This window comes from Macaca nemestrina, chromosome 2, assembly GCF_043159975.1.
Source record: "Macaca nemestrina isolate mMacNem1 chromosome 2, mMacNem.hap1, whole genome shotgun sequence".
NCBI lineage: Eukaryota > Metazoa > Chordata > Mammalia > Primates > Cercopithecidae > Macaca > Macaca nemestrina.
In genome coordinates this window covers 18,370,971-18,394,193 of record NC_092126.1, presented here as the reverse complement: position 1 = coordinate 18,394,193, position 23,223 = coordinate 18,370,971, and the positions used below count along the sequence as shown (strand labels likewise).

Here is a 23,223-nt window from a genome sequence, read left to right as displayed (position 1 = left end):
ACAAAAAATAGGACTCTATTATTTAAATTTAGTTGTATAACATCCACTAGTCTGAACTTTCTAAGGCAGGCAGAGATCATGTCCTATTACATCTGTGCCCTCAGAATTTAGCTCAAGGGGTGACGTACACGAGAAGATGAAAGAACTGTTGAATGAGTGAGTGAATGATCAAGAGCAAATATGAAAACATAAGTGGATGATCCATTTAGTAATTTGCCCAAGTCAAGAGATGGAAATCGACAAGTGACTTTGAGTTGGATTAGTGTTGTGACCACGAGTACTTCCATTTGTTCAGGTGAGCTACTTACTGAATCACAAGACTCCTACAGGGAGAAAACATGTAACTAAGAAAAACTAAGATGTATGCATTACTTTTTCATTGATAGTCTAGGCACTCTAAGTAAAATTATTTAACTCATTGTTGAGTCACATTAAACATAAGACTTATCCCTTTCTAACTTACAATTTTTTTTTAATTGCAAGTAAAAATTCAAAAGCTAACAGAAGACAAGAAACAGCTAAGATCACAGCAGAACTGAAGGAGATAGAGACACGAAAAACATTTCAAAAATTCACTGAATCCAGGAGGTGGTTTTTTGAAAAGATTAACAAAATAGATAGATTGCTAGCTAGACTAGTAAAGAAGAAAAGAGGGAAGAATAAAATAGACACAATAAAAATTATAAAAGGGATATCACCACTGATCCCACAGAAATACAAACTACTACCAGAGAATACTATAGACACCTCTATGCAAATAAACTAGAAAATCTAGAAGAAAGGGATAAATTCCTGGCCACATACACCATCCCAAGACTAAACCAGGAGGAAGTCAAATCCCTGAATAGACCAATAACAAGTTCTGAAATTGAGACAGTAATTAATACCCTACCAACCAAAAAAACCCCAGGACCAGATGGATTCAGAGCCGAATTCTACCAGAAGTACAAAGAAGAGCTGGTACCATTGTTTCAGAAACTGTTCCAAACAATAGAAAAAGATGGAATCCTCCCTAACTCACTTTATGAGGCCAGCATCATCCTGATACCAAAACCTGGCAGAGACACAACAAAAAAAAAGAAAAGAAAAGAAAAGAAAATTTTGGGCCAATATGCCTGATGAACATCGATGCAAAAATCCTCAATAAAATACTGGCAAACTGAATCCAGCATCACATGAGAAAGCTTATCCACCACAATCAAGTTGGCTTCATCCCGGGGATGCAAGGCTGGTTCGACATATACAAATCAATAAACATAATCCATCATATAAACAGAACCAATGACAAAAATCACATGATTATCCCAATAGATGCAGTAAAGACCTTCGATAAAATTCAACACCCCTTCATGCTAAAAACTCTCAATATATTAGGTACTGATAGAACATATCTCAAAATAATAAGAGCTATTTATGACAAGCCCATAGCCAATATCATACCAAATGGTCATAAGCTAGAAGCATTCCTTTTGAAAACTGGCACAAGACAAGGATGCCCTATCTCACCACTCCTATTCAGCATAGTATTGGAAGTTCTGGCCAGGGCAGTCAGTCAAGAGAAAGAAATAAAGGATATTCAAATGGGAAGAGAGGAAGTCAAGTTGTCTCTGTTTGCAGATGATGTGATTTTATATTTAGAAAACACCATCATCTCAGCCCAAAAACTCCTTATGCTGAGAAGCAACTAGAGCAAAGTCTCAGGATACAAAATCCATGTGCAAAAATCACAAGCATTCTTATACACCAACAAGACAAGCAGAGAGCCAAATCATGAGTAAACTCGCATGCACAATTGCATGGGAGAATGAAATACCTAGGAATACAACTTACAAGAGACGTGAAGGACCTCTTCAAGGAGAACTACAAACCACTGCTCAAGGAAACAAGAGCAGACACAAACAAATGGAAAAACATTCCATGCTCATGGATAGGAAGAATCAATATAATGAAAATGGTGAAAATGGCCATACTGCCCAAAGTAATTTATAGATTCAATGCTATTCCTGTTAAGCTACCATTGACTTTCTTCGCAAAATTAGAAAAAAAAAAAACTTCTTTAAATTTAGTATAGAATGAGAAAAAAGCTTGTATAGCCAAGACATCCTAAGCAAAACGAACGAAGCTGGAGGCATCACAATACCTGACTTTAAACTATACTACAAGGCTACAATAACTAAAACAACATGGTACTGGTACCAAAACAAATATATAGACCAATGGAACAGAATAGAGGCCTCAGAAATAACACCACACATCTACAACCATCTGATCTTCAACAAACCTGACAAAAATAAGCAATAGGGAAAGGATCCCCTATTTAATAAATGGCAGCGGGAAAACTGGCTACACCTTATATAAAAATTAACTCAGGATGGATTGAAAACTTAAAGGTAAAACCCAGAACCATAAAAACCCTAGAAGAAAACCTAGGCAATATCATTCAGGATATAGGCATGGCCAAAGACTTCATGACTAAAACACTAAAAGCAATTGCAACAAAGGCCAGACTTGACAAATGGGATCTAATCAAACTAAAGAGCTTCTGCACAGCAAAAGAAACTATCATCAAAGCAAACAGGCAAACTATAGAATGGGAGAAAATTTTTGCAATCTACCATCTGACAAAGGTCTAATATCCAGAATGTAAAAGGAACTTAAATTTACAAGGAAAAAAGAAACAGCCCCAACAAAAAAGTGGGCAAAGGATATAAATAAGACATTTATTCAGCCAACAATTATGAAAAAAAAGCTCATCATCACTGGTTATTAGAGAAATGCAAATCAAAACCACAATGAGATACGATATCATGCCAGTTATAATGGCAATTCTTAAAAAGTCAGGAAACAACAGATGCTGGCATGGCTGTGGAGAAATAGGAATGCTTTTACACTGTTAGTGAGAGTGTAAATTATTTCAATCATTGTGGAAGATAGTGTGGCAATTCCTCAAGGATCTAGAACCAGAAATACATTATAAATGTATACCCAGTAATGGGATGACTGGGTCAAATGCTATTTCTAGTTCTAGTTCTAGTTCTAGATCCTTGAGGAATCACCACACTGTCTTCCACAATGGTTGAACTAATTTACACTCCCACCGACAGAGTAAAAGCGTTCCTATTTCTCCACAGCCATGCCAGCATCTGTTGTTTCCTGACTTTTTAGTGATCGCCATTCTAACTGGCATGAGATGGTATCTCATTGTGGTTTTGATTTGCATTTCTCTGATGACTAATGAAGATGAGCATTTTCTAATTGGAAAAAAACGACTTTAAAGTTCATATGGAACCAAAAAAGAGCCCGCATAGCCAAGACAATCCTAAGCAAAAAGAACAATTGTTTCTTATAACATCAGCTTTCTCACATGTAAAATGGGGCTATCTACCTCAAGGGTTAAGGAATATAAACATAATGAATTTAAATGACATTAAATCGTAGTATTTTTCATATAGTAAGCAGTATAAATACTAGATAATATCATACCATAAAAAGGTAAAGGTAATGATACATATCTTACCTAACAACAGTTTATTAAAAATGATATTAATGTTAATCTTATATGACAATGAATAATTTTAGTACAAATATGTCTTGTGTATTATGAATACTAAAAATAGTATTTGTTATTTATCAAAAATTAAATTTAATGAGATGTCTTATATTTTATTTGGCAGCCTTAATATAGATGACATAGTGTTTGTCACATAAGCTCTGTTGCATAATTCCCAGAGTCGTCATTTGTGCTGTGTTCTGGGCAGGGGGCGGAGATGTCAATCGACTACAGTGAGAATGGTTGTCCTTAAGAGGAACTCAATGCCCCTAATACCTTTTACATTTCAGTGGTATGTTTTTGTGAGTTTACCGAAGGTGAATCTGGGTGAGACTCAGCCAGCCTAAGCTGTCATATTCTAGGCAGAAGATACAAAAATGTTTTGCATCTGTTCTATATTTGTATGTGTTGTGGTGATTATTTAAGAAGAAATTAGTAGTGTATCATAGTAAAACTATGGCTGCCTTCATGCTATTTCCACAGTTCCATAGTTGTTTGGAGCATCATAGTCTTTATCGATAAATCAGTTAGAGCTTTCTATCTCAGAGTTCATAGCAGATGGATAAAATAGACATTCCTGGGGAGCCTCTTTCTGAGCAGTGAATTAGACTCTAAGAAAATGTGAGATTTGTTTACAATATTGAGTAGTTCTCTATAGTTTTGTTTCCTGTTCTCATTTTTGACCATCAAGACTATGAGTACAAAACATTATATATTTGTGATATAGTAATATATTATAATAAAACTATAGAGAGAGCTCAATATTGTAAAATGTTAATTTAGCATTTTCTCACAGGAGAAACCATCACATCAGGGCTGATAACTGGTGATACTGAGCTCAAGTTCATGAGGTGTATGTGGAGGGAGAAGTCAAGGAAAGCCAGGGATCCAATCTGGCCACCTGTTCCAGGACCACAGGTAACTCAAATTTAGTCATAAAGGCTGAAGATCCTCACGGAATCATTCACCGCCCAACTCAATTCAAGGCTGCTCAATTGATCTAGAAATAAAAGCCAGCCCAAGCCTTAAAGAATAGCCTAAATGATCAGTGGTTCAACACTGGGTGTTGTTTCACAGTCAGATCTCTGCTGAGTTTGTTCTCCAGAATTAAGCCCTCCAATTGAACTTGAGGACATGAACTCCAGTTCCTGACACTGTGCTTACTTTATAACCAAAATAATTAAATACTTCTTTTTTAAAAAGTGTTTCTTGGGGACATTGTTCTTATTGTTTCTTATTTTAGGGAAATTGCTCTTATTTTTGCTTTGGAAGGAAAATAATGGGAGTCACCTTCCTCTAACTGAATCACCATGCAGAACTAGCAAAAGAGAAATCACCTTTTCTCTTTTAGTAGAGATAAAAGGCAATTGAAAATATAGAGGCACCTTCACTGCTTAGCAAACAGGACAGAGGGCATGTTTTTAGGCACCATTTAAGGGTGAAAGCCTACTTCTCTGCAGTCCTTCTTTACTCTTCCCTTTGGTCTTTAATGCCTTACCTTGGATGTTTGCTTCTGGAGCGCCTATCTTGAGGTAAGGCATCTTACTTTGCCTAGTCAGAGCACTGGCTTTGTGTCCAGGAATGCAGAAGTCCTAGTGGGAAGGTCAGAGCTGATCGTAGGTCCTTATTTTTTTGTAGCAATACAGATTTGACAAAACGAACACATTGTATTAGCCACGGTTCTCCAGAGAAACAGAACCAATAGGATGTGTCTCTCTCTCACTCCCTCTCCCGCACTACCCCATCCCCTGTCCCCCCTCTCTCCCCGCCACAAGTCTCTCTCTGTCCTTCTGTCCATCTCCCTCTCTTCCTCTTTCCCTCCATCTTTCCCTCTGTCTCCCATTTCTCCCTCTCCCCATCTACCATTCTGTCCCTCCCTCCCTTTACCTTAGTCTCTCACTCCTCTTTTTCTCCCCCCTCTCCCTCCATCTGTCCCTCTCCTCCTTCTCCCTCTCTCCCTTCCTTCCTCTCTCCCCCACATCCTCCCCCACATCACTCCATCTTCCCCCCTCCCCTCTTTATCATATGAACTTGACTCATGAGATTATGGAGTCTGACAAGTCCTAAGCTCTTCCGTTGGCAGCTGGGGTCCTAGGAGAGCCCACACGGTTGTTCCAGTCTCCAGGCTGTCAGGTTCAAGACTCAAGAAGGGCTGATATTTCAGTCAGGGTCTGAAGGCAGGAAAATGAAGTCCCGCCTCAGTCAGACGGGAGGAAGTCTTTCTTAACTCTGGGGAGGATCAGCCTTTTTGTTTTATTCAAGTCTTCAACTGATTGGGTGAGAGCCACCCACACTGAGGAGAGCAATCTGTTTCACACAGTGTATCAGTTTAAATGTTAAACTCATTCAAAAATAGCCCCATAGAAACACCCAGAAAATGGTTTGACCAATCTGGGCACACGGTGACTCAGTCAAGTTGACACATAAAATTAACTATCATACAAATATATAATAGTGAAGCAAGTATGGCCAAAACAGCAGGTTTCCATCAGTTCTCATCTAGCGGTGCAGTAACTATCACCAAAAAAGTGAAGACATCTTTGTTCAAATTGGTGTTAAACTAATTCCAAAATATCTGATGCCTTTAGGGCAGTTTGTTAACATAGAATGCTCTGATTCCCTATTTTCAAAGTGAGGAAAAAAAATTTAGTTTTTATTATTAATTTTTAAATTGCTGCAGCATATAAAATAGACTGTTCCATTAAAAAATCTTGCTCCTTTGCATCCACATTAATTTTCTTTTCTACAGGTGAGAATCACTGAATAATGATATTTATAGGCAATCTCTAGAATTGTTGTAGTGTAGTAAAAAGTACTACATCAAGTCAAACAATATCACTTATGATATTGCTTCTTCACTTACTAGCTTAAGATATAGGACCCAGTTTTCTCATTTGTATTTTTGGAATAATAACTCTTTCCCTATCTACCTTATAAGGTAGATAAAGGGCCACATGATATAAAATGACCCTGAAACATTTAAAATACTAAAAACTCTGCTCTATATAAGGTAACATTATTATCTTTAGTCTATATATACATCCTCCTCAATGTTTTTAAAACATGTCTATAGTTGCAAGCTTGCTTTAGAGTCGTTTCGTACCTCTTCAGGGTATTTCTAAATGTTTTGTCACCACTGATTAGGATAATTCATCTTGAGATAGCATTTTTTCACCCAATAGTTAAACAATTTCTATAAATTGGTTATACACAATTTTGTGATTTAAAAGAACTTGGAATAAACGTGGAGGTGCCCATATCTTTTTGATATACTTATTTCCTTTTCTTTGGATACTTAGTAGTGGGATTGCTGGGTCACATGTTAGTAATTTCAGTCTTCTGAGGACCCTCATACTGTTTTCCATAATGGCTATACTAATTTACATTCTGGCTAACAATGTATAAGAATTTCCTTTTTTTCAACATCCTCACCAGCATTGGTTATTTTTTTCTGTTTTTTTTTCTGACAATAGGCATTCTAATAGGGGTGAGATGATATATCATTATGGTTTTGATTTGCATTTCCCTGATGATTAGTGATGTTGAGTATCTTTCTCATATATCTGTTGGCCATTACGAATACTTGGCAGATGAATAGTTTGCAAATATTTTCGCCCATTGTGCAGGTTGTCTCCTTACTAGGTTGATTGTTTCCTTTTAGTTGGATATAGTCCCATTTGTCCATTTTTCCTTTTGTTGCTTGTGCTTTTGAAGTTTTAACCACAAAATATCTTTGTCCAGACCAATATCCTAAACCCTTTCCCTTATATTGTCTTCTAGTAGTTTTACAGTTTGGGGTCTTACATTTAAGTCCTTAAGCCATTTTGAGATTTTGAGTTGATTTTTGTATATGGTAAGTGATAAGGGTCTAGTTTCATTATTCTGTGTGTGGCTCTCCAGTTTTTATAGCACCGTTTAAAAATTTAGTATGTGTATACACACACACACACACACACACACACAGTGGAATATTTATTCATAAAAAAGAATAAAATTCTCTCATGCATGACAACATAGATGAGCCTGGAGGATATTAGGTTAAGTGAAACACGTCAGGCACACAGAAAGATAAATAGCACATACTCTCACTCATATGTAGGAGCTAAAAAAGTTGAACTCATAGAAGCAGAGAGTAGAACTGTGGTACTAGAGGCTAGGAAGGGTAGCAGGAAGTGGGGATATGGGGGTCTTTTGATAAACAAGTACAAAATTACAACTAGTTAGGATAAATAAGGTCTAGAGTTTGATGGCACTGTAGGGTGACTATAATTAACAATAATTTATTGCATATCTTTAAATATCTGGAAGAAAGGAGTTTGAATGTTCCCAACACAAATAATAAATGTTCGAGGTTATGAATATGCTAATTACCCTGATTCAATCATTATACTTGTATTCATATATCAGAATATCACTTTGCACCACATACATTTGTACAATTATTACTTGCCAATTAAAAATGTTTTTTAAAAAGGATTCAATAGTATATAAAGTAAGCAAGAACTAATAACTTACTGAGACCCATAGGGTGTTCCATTATGAAATAAGTATAGTAGGAATATAGTCCCATAAAGCAGTTCTACTCAAAGTTTGTTACTTGCTACTTGTCCACAATGAAATGTGTACAGAAATTGAGAGAAAGCATTTAAAATCTTTTATAACAATTGACATTAACATAATATCTAATCCGATATGTAATTTGGTGTCTGTTGAGTGTAATAATAAAAAGTTGGACTTGCATTTTGCATATCCTTTTATTTCCTATTAATTTATTTTTATTATATTCTACAAATATATTGATCAATGGCATATGGGAAATAAAAATAGTTCACGCTCCAGGGAGTTTAAGAAATTACTCTAAAATCTCAATTTAGTGTTAGTACTGTAGCTACTTCCAGAGCATTTAAATGTCATTCCATCAAATGTGAATGTTATTAGATTGTTTTTGAGTTTTAAAATTGTGTTCTAATAGCTTTTTTCAGAATTGTGTTTCTATAATAGCCATAATGCATACTCAAAAACCCAGACATAACCTTTGATCTAGATAGGGCAGTGTTTTCTTGTCCTCTACAAGTATTCATTTGCTTAGCCACCTTGAAATGTTCTGAAGTTATGAAATTGTCTTAAACTGCTCAAAAGCAAACGAATGCCAATAAATTTGATTTTGATGGCATACGTACACTAAAAACCTGAGAAAAAGGAAGTCGTTTCAGGGAACATAAATTATTTACATATTTTTGCATAAGATGACAGATCTGGGCTCCCATTAACAATGGAGAGGATACTTTTCTAACTTTTAATGAGCTTTTGACAAAACTAAATAATAAACCAAGAAATCCTTATACAAATGAAAAAATGTAGAAACAGACCAAAATGGGGGAGTTACTTATAGTGATATGGACAGTCAAATGTAATAGATGTATGAATTGTAGTCATATACTTTTACCATCTAATATACACTGCACAATATTCATTCAATGACTATGTGTAGAATACTAGCTAAGGCTAGGAGCTCTTTTTTCATAGCCTTCACTCTTTAACTCAAGCTTATGGACGAACAGGCAAAAGTGAATAAAACAAGGAACTCAGATATATTTATCTTTGTCTGTATAATATTCTTTTGAACCACAACCTGCTATTTATTAATCATTGGATTTTAAGAACAAAGTCAGTGTTGTAAATTGGCAAAAACATCAGCTCAAGTACAAAAGGACTTGGGCTCTATTTCTAGCCTCTTCTTCTAGCTGAGTGGCCTTGGGCAAGTCATAATCTCACCACTAGTTTCTGCTTTTTTCCATCTGTTAGATGATAAGACTGGATAAGATGCCACCTGAGATCCATTTAGGAGCTCTGTCCATAAAAATTTAAGTTAAAAAATTATGAAAAGATCTTTTTGATTGCAATTATCTTGTGAAAAACCTTTCTGGAAAATTGAAAGGAAAGTGCTCTTTGTTTCATAGTGCCAATGAACCTTTTGAAAATGACCATCCATTTACATAAACCTGATATATAAATATAATTGAAAGTAAAAATATAAATGTATATACTATTTTAAAGTTTATTTTATGCATAATTTAAATTCTATTTTCAACCAATATATTCAAGACTAATACTGCATTCATTTCAAAGAACAGAATTACTTAAATAACACTCCCCAATGTCATATTCTTTCCGTGAATACAGATTAAGGAATGACACTATCCAATATGCTACTGACTCTGTGAATACAAATTAAAGAGTTGGCCTTGTTGTTTGAATTTGGATTCAGAAAATAGCTTACCAGGCAATCCCTTATGTACTGAGCCCTGAGTATTTATGGTACACCATTTTGAGCAGCTGCAATGCATTCAGTACTCAGGGAATTTGGAAATGACTTTGAATTTGGATAAACTGGTGCACTGATGCCTGGAGAAAATTCTAAGATCTATACAGTACCTGAGACAATGGCATAGACTGTGATTATTAACCTGATCAAGGGCAAAGGGGTATTGAATATTGAGCAAATTCCAACCCATTCATAGGACTGTCATGTGCTGTGGCCCATTCATTGGTAAGCTCTGGGTTGATGAGGAACTCCAAAGCTCTGGGGCATGTATTTCTTGTATAACTTGAGTAGTTCTAGACATGTGGGACTCAGAAATCACATCATAAGAAAGTTGTTCATTTCTCGATTCTTTTTAAATTCTGATTCTTCCCAGTAAAAAGACTCAGTCTGGTGCTAGTGTGCTTCTAACTCTTCCATTAATTATTAATTCCCTTTGCAACAGAGAGTCAAGCGGGAGCTCCAAAGCCTTCTGCAAACAGTATCTAGCTATAATTTGAAAACATTAGTTTGTTCACTGTTTTTATAGTAACCTTCTATTTACGGCAAGTAATACTGGCCTTTTAGTTGTGGTAACAACACAAAGTTATTTTTTTTAATAGATTTATTTAAGCCCCAGAGGTATGTTTATTTAGAAAAAAAAATAAAATAAGTAACAACCTATGACTGTCAAAAATTTCTAACATTTGGTATTTCAAATAATTGAAGCTTGAGAAACATTGGACTGGTGGAAAATACACTGAGCTGGAAGATAGGAAAATTAGTCACTAAATATCACGTTAACCCCATCACTAATTATTAGATTGTCCTTTGGCAAGATGGTGAATCTTTCATGTCTCCATTTCCTCATTATCCGTTAAGTGTAATGATATTTGCCAAACTACTTTTGGAGCGACAATGTGAAGATTAAATGATAAATGGTGAAATACTATGAACTGGAAGTTATATGTAGATAAGGTTCATTATTATGTATCTGAAATGTCCCTTTGTTTTTTAATTTATCGCCTCACAGAAACAAAAACAAGATCAAAACTATTTAAAGAAGAATAATATTATCTCTGTTTTTTTCTCTAGGACCATTACAGTTATTTCTGTAGGACCATTGATGATGGTGGTGGTGATAGTGGGGTGTGTGTATGTGTGTGTGCGTGTGTGCGTTTATGTATATGTCTGTGACAGAGAGAGAGGGAGATTGACTTCACTGATTCAGTCTCTATATGTAAACTATTCCTAAATATTAAGACTCTAGTCATCTTTTCCAGATTATATTTTAGTTTTGCTATTTCCCACAGTACTCAAAAGCTTGAAAAGTAAACTAGGTTTAAAATGAAACTAATAATACATCATATTCACTCCAAGTTTTAATAAAAGTATCACAACCTATCTGAATATTTAGTTATTAAAAATACAGAAATTTAGTTGCACACAAAAATTATTTCTTGACCTGAAACAATATTTGGATTCTTGTTTGTTGTACTTGTTTATTGTTTTTAAAACCATAAATATCTAATAATATGATCTCTTTTCACAAAAGATATTTTACTGTTACATAATACCATTTTCTATAGACTTCAGGATTTCTTTTTCTAATTTAATCTCTGGCTTATCCTTGAAACTAAAGTTTCTGTTTGGTTAAAATATAATAGTTCAATTAACTATCTGGTACATTTTGATATTAATGACTAGTCTGTCAAATTTTTGACTATTTTATTTGAGACATAAATACAACTAAGTTCTAAATTATTACTTCATTATATAAAATAGAGAAAATTGATACACACAGAAATAACTCTAGTAATTGTGGTTTTGTTTCCCATTCTATTAAGCAAAGCTTATTTAAGCATTATTGCTGCTGAAATAGGAGATGATAGACATCATAATCTTATTTGTATATAAATATTTAGGCTTGGTCTAGGACAGCAGTTCTCAAACTTAAGCCGTCATCAGGATCACCTGGAGGGCTTGTCAAAACACAGATTTCTTGGCCCACTCTCAGATTCTGCTTCAGTAGTTCTGTGATGAGGCCTGAGAAATTGTGTTTCCAATAAGTTCCCAGGTGAGGTAAGGCTGATGTTGCATTTCTGGGACTATACTTTGACACTCGCTGGTCTAATGGAAGGCAGTAGACCAGAGTAATAAATTCCATGGACTTTGGTGATAGGCCCAGATTTCCGCCCTGACTTTGGCACTTATGAGCTGTGTAACTTGGGTAAGTTAGGGATCCATTTTGTCATCCATAAAATGGTAATTATATCTATTAAGAATATTGAATGAAGTAATGTATGTTAAGTGTTTGGAACTATGCTTAGCATATTATGAACTCTCACTAAATGCAATATCAGTAACTAATTGTGATGGTAGTAAGAGTGGTAGTCATAGAAGTAGTGGTTAATGGTAATAAAAAAGAATATACACATTTGCCTTAGTTCAACTGCATTAAAAGTCTTTTAGTAGGCTGGACGTCGTGGCTCACACCTGTAATCCCTGCATTTGGGAGGCCAGGGCGGGTGGATCATTTGAGGTCAGGAGTTAGAGACCAGGCTGGCTAACACGGTGAAACCCTGTCTTTACCAAAAATCCAAAAAAAATTAGCTGGGCATGGTGGCGGGCACCTGTAGTCCCAGCTACTGGGGATGCTGAGGCAGGAGAATGGCATAAACCCGTGAGGCAGAGCTTACAGTGAGCCGAGATCATGCCACTGCACTCCAACTTGGGCAACAGAGCAAGACCCCCCCTCAAAAAATAACAACAACAACAACAACAATAACAACAAAGAAAGAAAGTGTATTAGTCTTTCTAAGGAATGAGGGACAGAGAGCTTGGCTTTCAGTGGTCATTTTGTCTGTGATAAACATTCTGCACAATGCATCAGTAAAAAGAAGTAATGCCTCTAGTGAAAGAACTTTCAAGAGCACTTTGGAGATTATGATCTACATTGCAGTTTAAACAAAAGTTTCTCCATGTGTACAATGTTTCTCAATACTCAGAACTTACCACATTTGTTTCTTCCCTTCCCTTAGCAACAAGAGCAAGACCCAACAAACCTATACATCTCAAATCTCCCCATTTCTATGGATGAGCAGGAACTTGAGAATATGCTGAAACCCTTTGGACATGTCATTTCCACAAGAATACTGAGAGACGCTAATGGAGTCAGCAGAGGTGTTGGCTTTGCCAGGTAAAATTCTTTCTTTATATGTAATCGATCTTTCCTCATTGTTCTTTTAAAATTCCATTCCTTTTTTAGTACTAGAGCCCAAAGCAATAGAATATACACAGAAAAAAAAAAATTAAAAGTAGCTTATCAAATCTGTCATCCCTTTGTGTCTTTGCTTGGAGTTAAAGAATTTCAATGTAATTATAAATAAATTGTGGTTGTTAAAATGTACGTAGAATGTGTTTATGTGTCTTGAGTCACAGTAACATACATACTCAGTTCCCAGTCCTCTCTGTGCCTGTAGATCAACAAAATCAGATGCTGCCAATACCTGACAGAGATAATAAATGCCCAGTACCCCAAAGCAAAACAGCCCATGTGGTGAACAAAGTATCTAAATGTTTTGGCATTGATTTCCAAAAAAGGGTGCTAGCATTTCTCAGTAAAGAGAAAATAAAAGAAAGGAAACATTTAGAAAAACAGGAATTACTGAGAAGACCCAATAAACCCAGAAATACAAGGGAGGTCAAGAAGCCATTTGCATTTAAGAGCCCCTGGCTATGTGTTTTTGATATTTTAGGCAGAACAGGGAAAAAAAAATGTATTCCTTTCATTGTAAGAAAAGGAAGAGTAATTTTCATTTTAACTTCGAAGGAATGTTTACAAAAGAGGATCTCAGCCAGGAATGGAGTTTAAATAGTTGTACCTGCTGTGCTTTCATGAAAAACAAAGCTAAAGAAACCACAGAGTGAAAGAAACTGCTCAAAGACAATGAAGAAAAATAAAAGTCTTGTCTCTATGGCTTGGTTTATGTGTGTCTCCAGCTGATTTAACATGGATGAATGGATGGATGTTAAGTGTTATGTGGAAGTCAGCCCATTGCAGACAAGTTTGTTCATCTAGGATAAACTCTGCTGTCACTTGAAAAACCATTCCAAGGCCAGGAGCGATGGCTCACGCCTGTAATCCCAGAACTTTGGGAGGCAGAAACGGGCAGATCAAGAGGTCAGGAATTCGAGACCAGAAAAAAATGAAAAACCATTCCAAACTAACTTCCATTAACTCACTTTAGAAGATAAAAAATTGCCATGTATATGTTAACTAATCTCTAACTCTATTTCCTTGGAGTTATGGTTGTGGACCACATGTGAAAATTCTTCTTATTCTCTATAATGTATACATAGTAAACCAGTAGACATATGCAAGGTACATGCTTGATGATTTGAATAGAAATAAACAGAATCAAGAAAATCTCCCTAACTTGAATGTGTGCATGAGGTATTCAGGCTTTCAGGACATTGACACCTGTTGATTTTCATGGCCAAGGCAGAGCCTATGACACTAGTTGGATCTCTGAATTTAGCCAATGTAGTCATTCTTATATAGTGTATAACTGGCTATTGGAGGTCTGAGCAATGTGGGAGTTCACTGAACCAGCTGCCATATTTCACTTTACATACCATGCACATTCCTTTGGTTCTTCCCCCATCCCCTGCCCTCCAAAAACTCTCCAATAAATTAGTTTCTCCTTTATTTGAACTCCTGCTGGGAAATAAATGCATTTCAAATTCATTAAGAGAACATATTTCCAAAAAGACCTACAGTGATTTTTTTTTTCTTTAAACAAAGGATGTGTTGGTACAAAGTATATTCGTTTCCTAAGTCTGGCATAACAAAATGTCACAGAACAGTGGCTCATATAACATAAATTTATTTTCTTACAATTCTGGAGGCTAGAAGCCAGAGATCAAGGTGTCTTTATAGCTGGCTTCTTGTGACACCTTTCTTCTTGGCTTGTAAATGGCTGTGTGCACCCTCTGTCCTCACATGGCTTTCCTTCTGTGCATTCCTGTGTCTTAATCTCTTCTTATAAGAGCACCAAGTCATACTACATTAGGGCCCACCCTAGTGGCCTCATTTTAACTTAATTCCCCCTTTAAAGACCCTGTCTCCAAATACAGTCACATTGTGAAGCATTGGGAGTTAGGACTTCAACATACGAATTTTGTAGGGGACACAATTCAGTTCATAACACAAAGATTGAACTATTCATTTCTCTCCCGTTTATCTTTTCTATACAATGAGAGTTTGCTTAAAATGAAGCATACTTTTCTTAAGTACAGAGTCAAGTAATATATATTCTAAAAGGCAAAACTATAATGCTGGTATATGAGATCATGAAAGAATAAAACTTACAAAGTTATTTTTCTTTAGGAACTGAGGAAGGATGGGAATTTTACATTTTATCTCTGTTGTGAATGCAGTCTCTCTCTCTCCTCCATTGCATTGTGCATATAGAAGCCACAGTGAGCGCTTCAATGTTCAAATCTCATCATGTCAGGGTCCTGCTTACAATCCTTCAACGTTTCACTTGCCAACCTCTCCAGCATCATTCTTGATACTGCACACCATCCTGGCTTTGACTCTTTCTGTCTCATGTTCAGGCAAAAGCCACCCTTCTTGCCTGGTTATACTTTGCATGGCTCTTCTCCTGACTTCTGCCTACTCATCTCTCAGGCATTGGATTAAACATCTTTTCTTCAAAGAATTTTTCACTGACCTCCAATCTTTGGCTTTAGACAAAGTTAGCTCTTGTTACAGCTCCTATAAAAGTTTTGATTTTTCTTTCAAATAAAATATATCACAATTACAATGAATTCATTGTTTAATCTCTGTCTTCACCAAATGGATTGTACATTTCCTTAAGTCAAGTTTTCTTTTTCATTGTTGGATGGATAACTGGATATGTGGCTAGTGGATTTCGTGATTACCATTCTGTGAAGTTTCAGAATAGCTAAATTCACTGGTCTTTTACAGCTTTGAGCTTCAAATATGAATTAGCAGTCACATTACAATTCTGAAATTTAGGTCTCTGTACTCTAAATAATATCTTTTCCAATTTCAGAAAGTGGTATGTGGACTGAAAAGGCAAACATAGTTTCAAGACCAGTCACTGATTTCTTATGCCTAAGAAATAAAAATGAAGTGTGAGTCTGACTCTCTTTTGAAAGAAGCCAGGAAACCGACACAGAAAAATTATTTCATTCTCCATGTATCTTAGACTTTAACATTTGAGGATCAGAATCCCACATGATTAACCTAATTTAATGGGGTGAGAAAATATCGTTAGCTGTACCATAAATAGATCTGCCCAAATTCCTACTTTGCTGTATAACATTTGCTGTGCATTTTCTCAAGCAATTATGGCTTTTGCCTTAACTAATTTGATCATTCACAACTTAATCCTTGCACAAGTGTTTCTCCTTTTAAGAATATTATCCTGTCCCTTTTCCACTCAGCTTTTCTCATCTGAAATTTTCCCTCTGAACCACAAAACAGAGATGATTTCAGTCACCATTTCTTGATTCTTCCAAGAATAGTACATAGCAAGTGAGAGAAATTATTGTATTACATAAAGATGTCTTGGGACAGTGGTTCTCAAAGTGTGGTTCCCAAATCAGCAGCTGCAGTGCTTCCTAAAAACTTGCTAGAAATGCAAATTTCCTGCCCCCAGCCTACCGAATTAACAATCTGGTGGTGAGGGTGTTCAGCAGTGTGTAATCTGTGTACTAACAAGCACCTTAGATGACTCTAAAAGCACCCTAAAGCTTAAGAAGCTTTGCCTTACGGCATTAGTACTTGTTCTTAGGACCATCTGAATGATCTGTGAAAACTCTGATTGCTGGGCCCACTCTTAAAGTTTCTGATTCAATTGGTTTGGGGTGAGACTCAATCATTTGCATTTCTAACAAGTTTCCAGGTGATACTTACACTACAGATAAGGGAACCACCCTTTGAGAACTACTGCTTTGAAGTTGTCTGTGATTTTTCCAGGGGGAGTTGATTCCTGTTGATGCCTGATTTACATTGTTTTACTTTCTCAAAATTACTAATAAGGAACTATCCCCCTTCCTGTTCCTCATGCCTTCTTCTTTATATCTGTCCAGTACTTAGAATATTGACACATAATTGAACTTGAGCAAATTTCTTATGATAAATAAATGAAATCACTTTAAGGTTTGGGGTTTTTTAAAAATATAGCCATATGCAGAAAGACATTTGATGATAATGATAAACCAATTGTAAGATAGAGTACTGGAATATTAGAAAAATCTTTGGTAGCACCAGCCCAACTAGTATTAGCTCACAAATTTTTTCTTCCTGTAGGAGTTTACAGTTCCACAGGCATTATTAAAAGAATATGCTGACTGTGGCCAGGCACGGTGGCTCACGCCTATGATCCCAGCACTTTGGGAGGCCCAGGCGGGTGGATCACGAGGTCAGGAGATCCAGACCATCCTAGCTAACACGGTGAAACCCCATCTCTACTAAAAATACAAAAAATTGGCCGGGCGCGGTGGCTCAAGCCTGTAATCCCAGCACTTTGGGAGGCCGAGACGGGCGGATCACTAGGTCAGGAGATCGAGACCATCCTGGCTAACACGGCGAAACCCTGTCTCTACTAAAAACACAAAAAATTAGCCGGGCGAGGTGGCGGGCGCCTGTAGTCCCAGCTACTCGGGAGGCTGAAGCAGGAGAATGGCGGGAACCCGGGAGGCGGAGCTTGTAGTGAGCTGAGATCTGGCCACTGCACTCCAGCCTGGGTGACAGAGCGAGACTCCGTCTCAAAAAAAAAAAAAAAAGAAAAATACAAAAAATTAGCCGGGCGTGGTGGCAGGTGCCTGTAGTCCCAGCTACTCGGGAGGCTGAGGCAGGAGAATGGCGTGAACCCGGGAGGCAGATCTTGCAGTGAGCAGAGATCGCGCCGTTGCACTCTACCTTGGATGACAGAGCAGGACTCCGTCTCAAAAACAAACAAACAAACAAACAAAAAACCCAAAAACAAAACAAAACATGCTGACTGGGTGCGGTGGCTCACACCTGTAATCCCAGCACTTCGGGAGGCCAAGGTGGGCAGATCAAGAGGTCAGGAGTTTGAGGCCAGCCTGGCCAACATAGTGAGACCTCATCTCTACTAAAAATACAAAAAATTAGCCAGGTGTGGTGGCTCATGCCTGTAATCCCAGCTACTCGGGAGGCTGAGGCATGAGAATCGCTTGAACCTGGGAGGTGGAGGTTGCAGTGAGCCAAGATCACACCATTGCACTCCAGCCCGCAAGATAGTGCGAGACTCCTTCTCAGACAAAAAAAAAAAGAGAAGAAAAGAAAGAATGTGCTTATTTATTTAATTTGGAGAATACCCAGTCAATTATTGTGTCTAGTAAATTGTTGTACATATCTCTTGAATTTATGACTATCTCAATTCAGAAAACCTGAATAATTCTTTCAGTGGACTTCATTTTGAATGTTACTATTGGTGACTTCTGACCATCAGATGTGATCCTTAATTCATGTACAAGGGATTTCAAAATTCCTTTGACTGGAAAGAATTCCCCCATTATTATTTATCTTGCAACTATACATTAATCTTCTTTGATAACCATCTCTTCAAAGTAAAAGGAGTATCTTCGTTTTATATTTAAAACGCTGAACTTCAAAGCATTGATTTGAATGCCAGTAGGGCGCACAGACAGCACAATTACAGGGTTTTCAAAGTTCCAGAAGCACAAGATAGTGTCTGAAATTACAGACATTTTATTTTTATTGTGTGTGTGTGTGTGTGTGTGTGTTTACTCTCTTGTAACTTAAAACAATTTTGTAAGATCCACCCCCCTCCAGGCAGCATTTTATAGCCAAGTTATAAACCTCTAAAAACAGAAGTTTACGGTGGGAATGCCGACGGTCGGCCCCACTACTGCAGAGCTAGTGAATGCCAACAGAGTACCTTGCCTGGGAGGGGAAGGATCAGAGCATAAATCAGCCAGAGTCTGGAGGGCCATGACCGTGTGTTCATGTTATCCATTTCCCACTCCCAGAAACATGAGACTGATTGTCCAGCAAAAATCACATTGAGAGGGTGTTAGGAGAGGCCAGTAAAGAATGACCCAAAGTGGGGAAGCAATGGTTGGGGGGCAGGGGGAGGCGGGTGAGCATTCACCATTAATCCAGCTTCAACATCTGGGAACATAGAACCTCTTTAAGCAATGCGTTTACTGTCCCCTGGTGAGCTAAAGAGCGTGAGAGACTGCAGAACAAGAGAGAGCTTTGTGTTTTGTAGTATTTTTTGCCCTTCTTCAGTACTCTTAATTTGATTCTCACGGAGCTTTGTTTGAACAACTTCTAACACATGGGCAGCCCTGTGTTCTACCTCTCCCTACTGAATGTGCAAGTTTTCTAAATAAATCACTTAAGATTTTCTTTCTTTTCATTAAGTTAAAAAAAGCTGGTTATAGGCATACAAATACCAGCCTGCTTATTAAATATCAATCAGTATAAATAGCACGTCTTTTTTTGCGTTTTCTACTAATAACTTTGAATATTGTTAAAATGTTATTTATTTACCTCCTACTGCCTGATACTTCTTGTTCTCTATCTTCTTCCATCTGCTGAAATATAATGAGACCACAGAAACAGAATAATCATATGAAAATATGGGAATTTTTAAGAATATGTTAAATAACTACTTTCTTTGAAGGCAAATATATGACTCTTTAAAATGCCCATCAAGTCTATCAAATTTTTTTAAAACTGTTTGGAATTGTTTGGAATATTGTTTTGACTGTATCTGTCTTGAATCCATCACTGCAGTAACAATTTCTCGCTTGCTGTTTTGGCAATCCTTTTGCCATTATTATTTTAAACACATGGAACCAGGAAATCAAAAGCGACTAGGGAAAAACTCTAAAGTGTAAACTTAGTGATTAGTAATCTCCAAACTGCAGCTGTGTTTGTACAGAAACAGGTTACAATTGTGTTTTCTGAGATTGAAGAGAGTAAAGGTTGTATGTTTCATTCTTTTTGGTAATTTTAATTCTTCTTCTAATTGCCATCAGATGTGGTCTGCTGGAGAGTATACTCCTGGACCCCCTGCAGCTTCTTCATCTTTGTTCTTCTTTTGTGTGTCTCATCTTTTAACTTCGTTTGTTTCTTCTCCTTGCCTCTTTCTCTTTCTCTTACCATCAGAAAGTCAGAATCATAGCGGGAGAGTGTTAAACATTCTACTTTCTTTTTCATATATTCAGAGCCCTGAGTTTCAAAACCCTAACCAACCAGTGAACCAACTAAATAAATACATTGCATCAAATAATTTGTTATTCTGAAATCTCTGAGACTCCAGTCTAGTTGTATATATGCCTTTATAAAAATCTGATGAAGGGGATACAATATATACTTTATTGCTTTATTATAATAAAATAAAAATGACCACATACCAAATAATGCCCTCTGTGAAATGGGAAGAGAGTTCTGAAAAATCATTTACCTCTATAAAATGGAATTGAGGGAGCTTTGTTACCTCCAGATTAGAAATGGTGGCCATTCAGTATGCTTAGGGCTCATAAGATGTCTTTGACCTGTACCTGCTGTAAACACAAAGCATGACTATTGGAGCATCCAGAAAAGTGGTGGCGTTAGAGGCAGCTAGTCTGCTTCCGGCCAATAGAAAAGTAAGAGGTGGAAATATAGCCCAATATCGTTTGGACAACAAGTTTCAGCCTCTTTTATTTAGTATATTTTCTACACTCTCAGCTTTCTATGAATTGGGCTAATACATTTATTCTCTGTATCTCTATGGTTATAAACATGGTTCTACATGGGTTTGAAATAACTTAGCTTGCAATACAATACAATACAATTATATTGTAACGTAATATAATTATAATTATAAATTATATTGAAGTCATAATATTCTAAAGACCAGGATGATTCAACGAGTGACAGCAACTATATCAATAAGTTGACTGAGATTTGGCTCAAATATATATATACATATATATATATACACACACACACACACACACACATATATATATGTAATCATTTCATTCTTTCTTTTAGTTTATTGAATAAATATGCTTGGTCACTATTATCCAATACTGGCTTTGTCAGTATTCCAGTAATTGTTATAGATGAAGTAATTCTGAGATGTACACACACAAAAAACAATATCTGCTTTTACAGACCAACATTCTACTGGATTGGGGATGATGCAGGATTTTTCTCCCTAGTTCAACTAAATTTGGGTTCTTGTCTCATGTCCAGGAAAAATTAGGCATGTGGATACATTGAAGGGTGAGAAGGGCAGAATTTATTAAGCAAAAGGAAAACTCTCAGCAGAAAGGGGTAGTATAGCCCTAGGTAGTATTGGAAAAGGCAACATTTGATTGGTTAAAAGGCATTATTCAGAAAGAATCAAACAGGAAAGAGCAGGCAAACAGGGGCAGAAGTTTCCCTCTGGGTCACAGCTTTCAGTCAGAACCAGCAGTCATGTCTTTCAGCCTTCAGGCTGTTTCAGGCTTGAACGTGAGGTTTCACTGGGGACCCTTCCCTATCTGCCTAGGTATTTGTCTGCCTCCTGCCTCTATCAGGGAGATGACAATAAGTATGTAATAAACAATAATCAAACATCAGATAATGAAAGTATTACAAAAACACACCAAACATAGGCGTGTAATAGAGAGTACAGGGCAATAGGAAGCAAGAGTTAAGAGAATTATGTTCTGTTTTCAGAAGGAACATTGAAACTAAAATATAAATCAGAAACAACCAGCCAAGAAAATCTCTTAGTGGGAGTAGGGAGGGAAGAGAACAATCCTGGCAAAGAGAAAAGGAAGTAGAAAATCTAAGGTGGGGCCAAGTTCGGCACGTTTGGGAAATAGAAAGGAAACAAAATTGTGAAACAGTAAGGGAAAGAGATGTAACAGGTAATAGTATCAGCCTTAAATAATGAGATTCAGAAAATATGATTAAGTACAGTTTATTTGAGCTCAGAGCTTGAAGACGGCCACTCAGGAGCTTAGATTCAAGTTGCCCTGGATATACAGTCCAATTAGCAGTAGTTACAAGTGGGTCTTGAAAGGAAAAAAGAAGAGGCAGTTTTCCAGTTTTTACTAAGAATATACATTAAAGTAACATAAGCTATTGATTGGCTATACATGGTTCTTTGTATCACAGATTCCAAGAACATGGAGATAATGGTAGAGGCAGCTAATTAAGAACAAAAATGCCTTTAAAAAATTACCCTGGGCATGGATGCTGTGAGGAGGGGCATGACCGAAAGTCTCATATTCTTGGCTTTCTGAGTAGAATAAATTTTGCATACCTCACAGAGCTCAGCCTGATCTGAGCTACTTTTGTTTTCTCATTTCCCTCCATTTCATCAAGATGTTTTGAAGAAAGCATAGTAGATGAACTAAAAGCATTTTGACTCCTTAGTTCTGCATCATTAGGAAGGCTCATTCCCAAATGATCCAGGCCCACCCAGGTGGGTTTGTGGGGAAGAGGCAAGGGAGACAATACATCTCAGTAAGAAATTTTAAGTGTGCCTCAAGCTGAATTGGAATAGTATCACAGGGTGGCAAAAATGAGACTTTAGCCAAATCTCAGTCAACGTATTGATATAGTTGCTGTCACTTGTTAAATCATCCTGGTCTTTAGAATATTATGACTTTAGTTTTCTCAGAAGCAGTAAAACAATGAGAGATACATATTGCACATAAGGATTACAATCAAGAAGAGAACATGTATTCCAGAATGAAAAAAGAAACCTGTTCCACTAGTGAGTCCACTAAAAACATCCTGAAGAAAATTAAACCCCTTTCCTTTAGAGAGTCATAGCCAGGAAATAATTCTGGATTTAGTCTAAAATATAGGAAAATTATAAAAACTCAAAAACAATAGTCAGTGCTGGAATCTAATAGCAGGTGTGCTATAGTTTTCTTCTGAAACATAATTTTTTTCTCTCCAGTTCCCCTTGTAAACCAAGGATAATTCTTAGTCTAATCAATTTATTTACAAAATAAGTTTTTGTAGTATACTTTGCCTGATTATTTGTACAAATTATAACAAAAATAATGAATGGCCATATAGGCTCCTTTAAGTTGGCTTTGCTAGAACTTTTTCATAAGGAATCTCAAATTACATTTTTAAAAGCCTCCTAAGGCTAGGAAAACAAGCCAAGGATTTGTCGTCTGGTTGTGCCTGTAATACCTGTATGAATTGGGTAAAATCCTCTCTTCTTGAGGTCCCAGAATATCTTGAGGTTTCTGGGCCTGTCAGAAAGTGATATTCTTTACTTATCATAAGGTCAGGAACCTTGTAAGAGAACCATGTAAAAATGTATAATGCCACTCTTTT

The 23,223-nt window shown here is 36.7% G+C and overlaps 1 protein-coding gene across 13 annotated transcripts in view; it reads left to right on the top strand.

Annotated features, from left to right (window-relative positions):
- Positions 1 to 23,223, top strand: part of LOC105470974 (RNA binding motif single stranded interacting protein 3) — a 1,471,638-nt gene that overhangs the window by 1,165,918 nt on the left and 282,497 nt on the right. For all 13 annotated transcript variants that reach the window (XM_071090773.1, XM_071090775.1, XM_071090774.1 and 10 more), the window contains one exon: positions 12,893 to 13,050. In XM_071090773.1, coding sequence (XP_070946874.1) covers positions 12,893 to 13,050 — 158 coding nt within the window. The remainder of the gene's footprint in view (positions 1 to 12,892; positions 13,051 to 23,223) is intronic.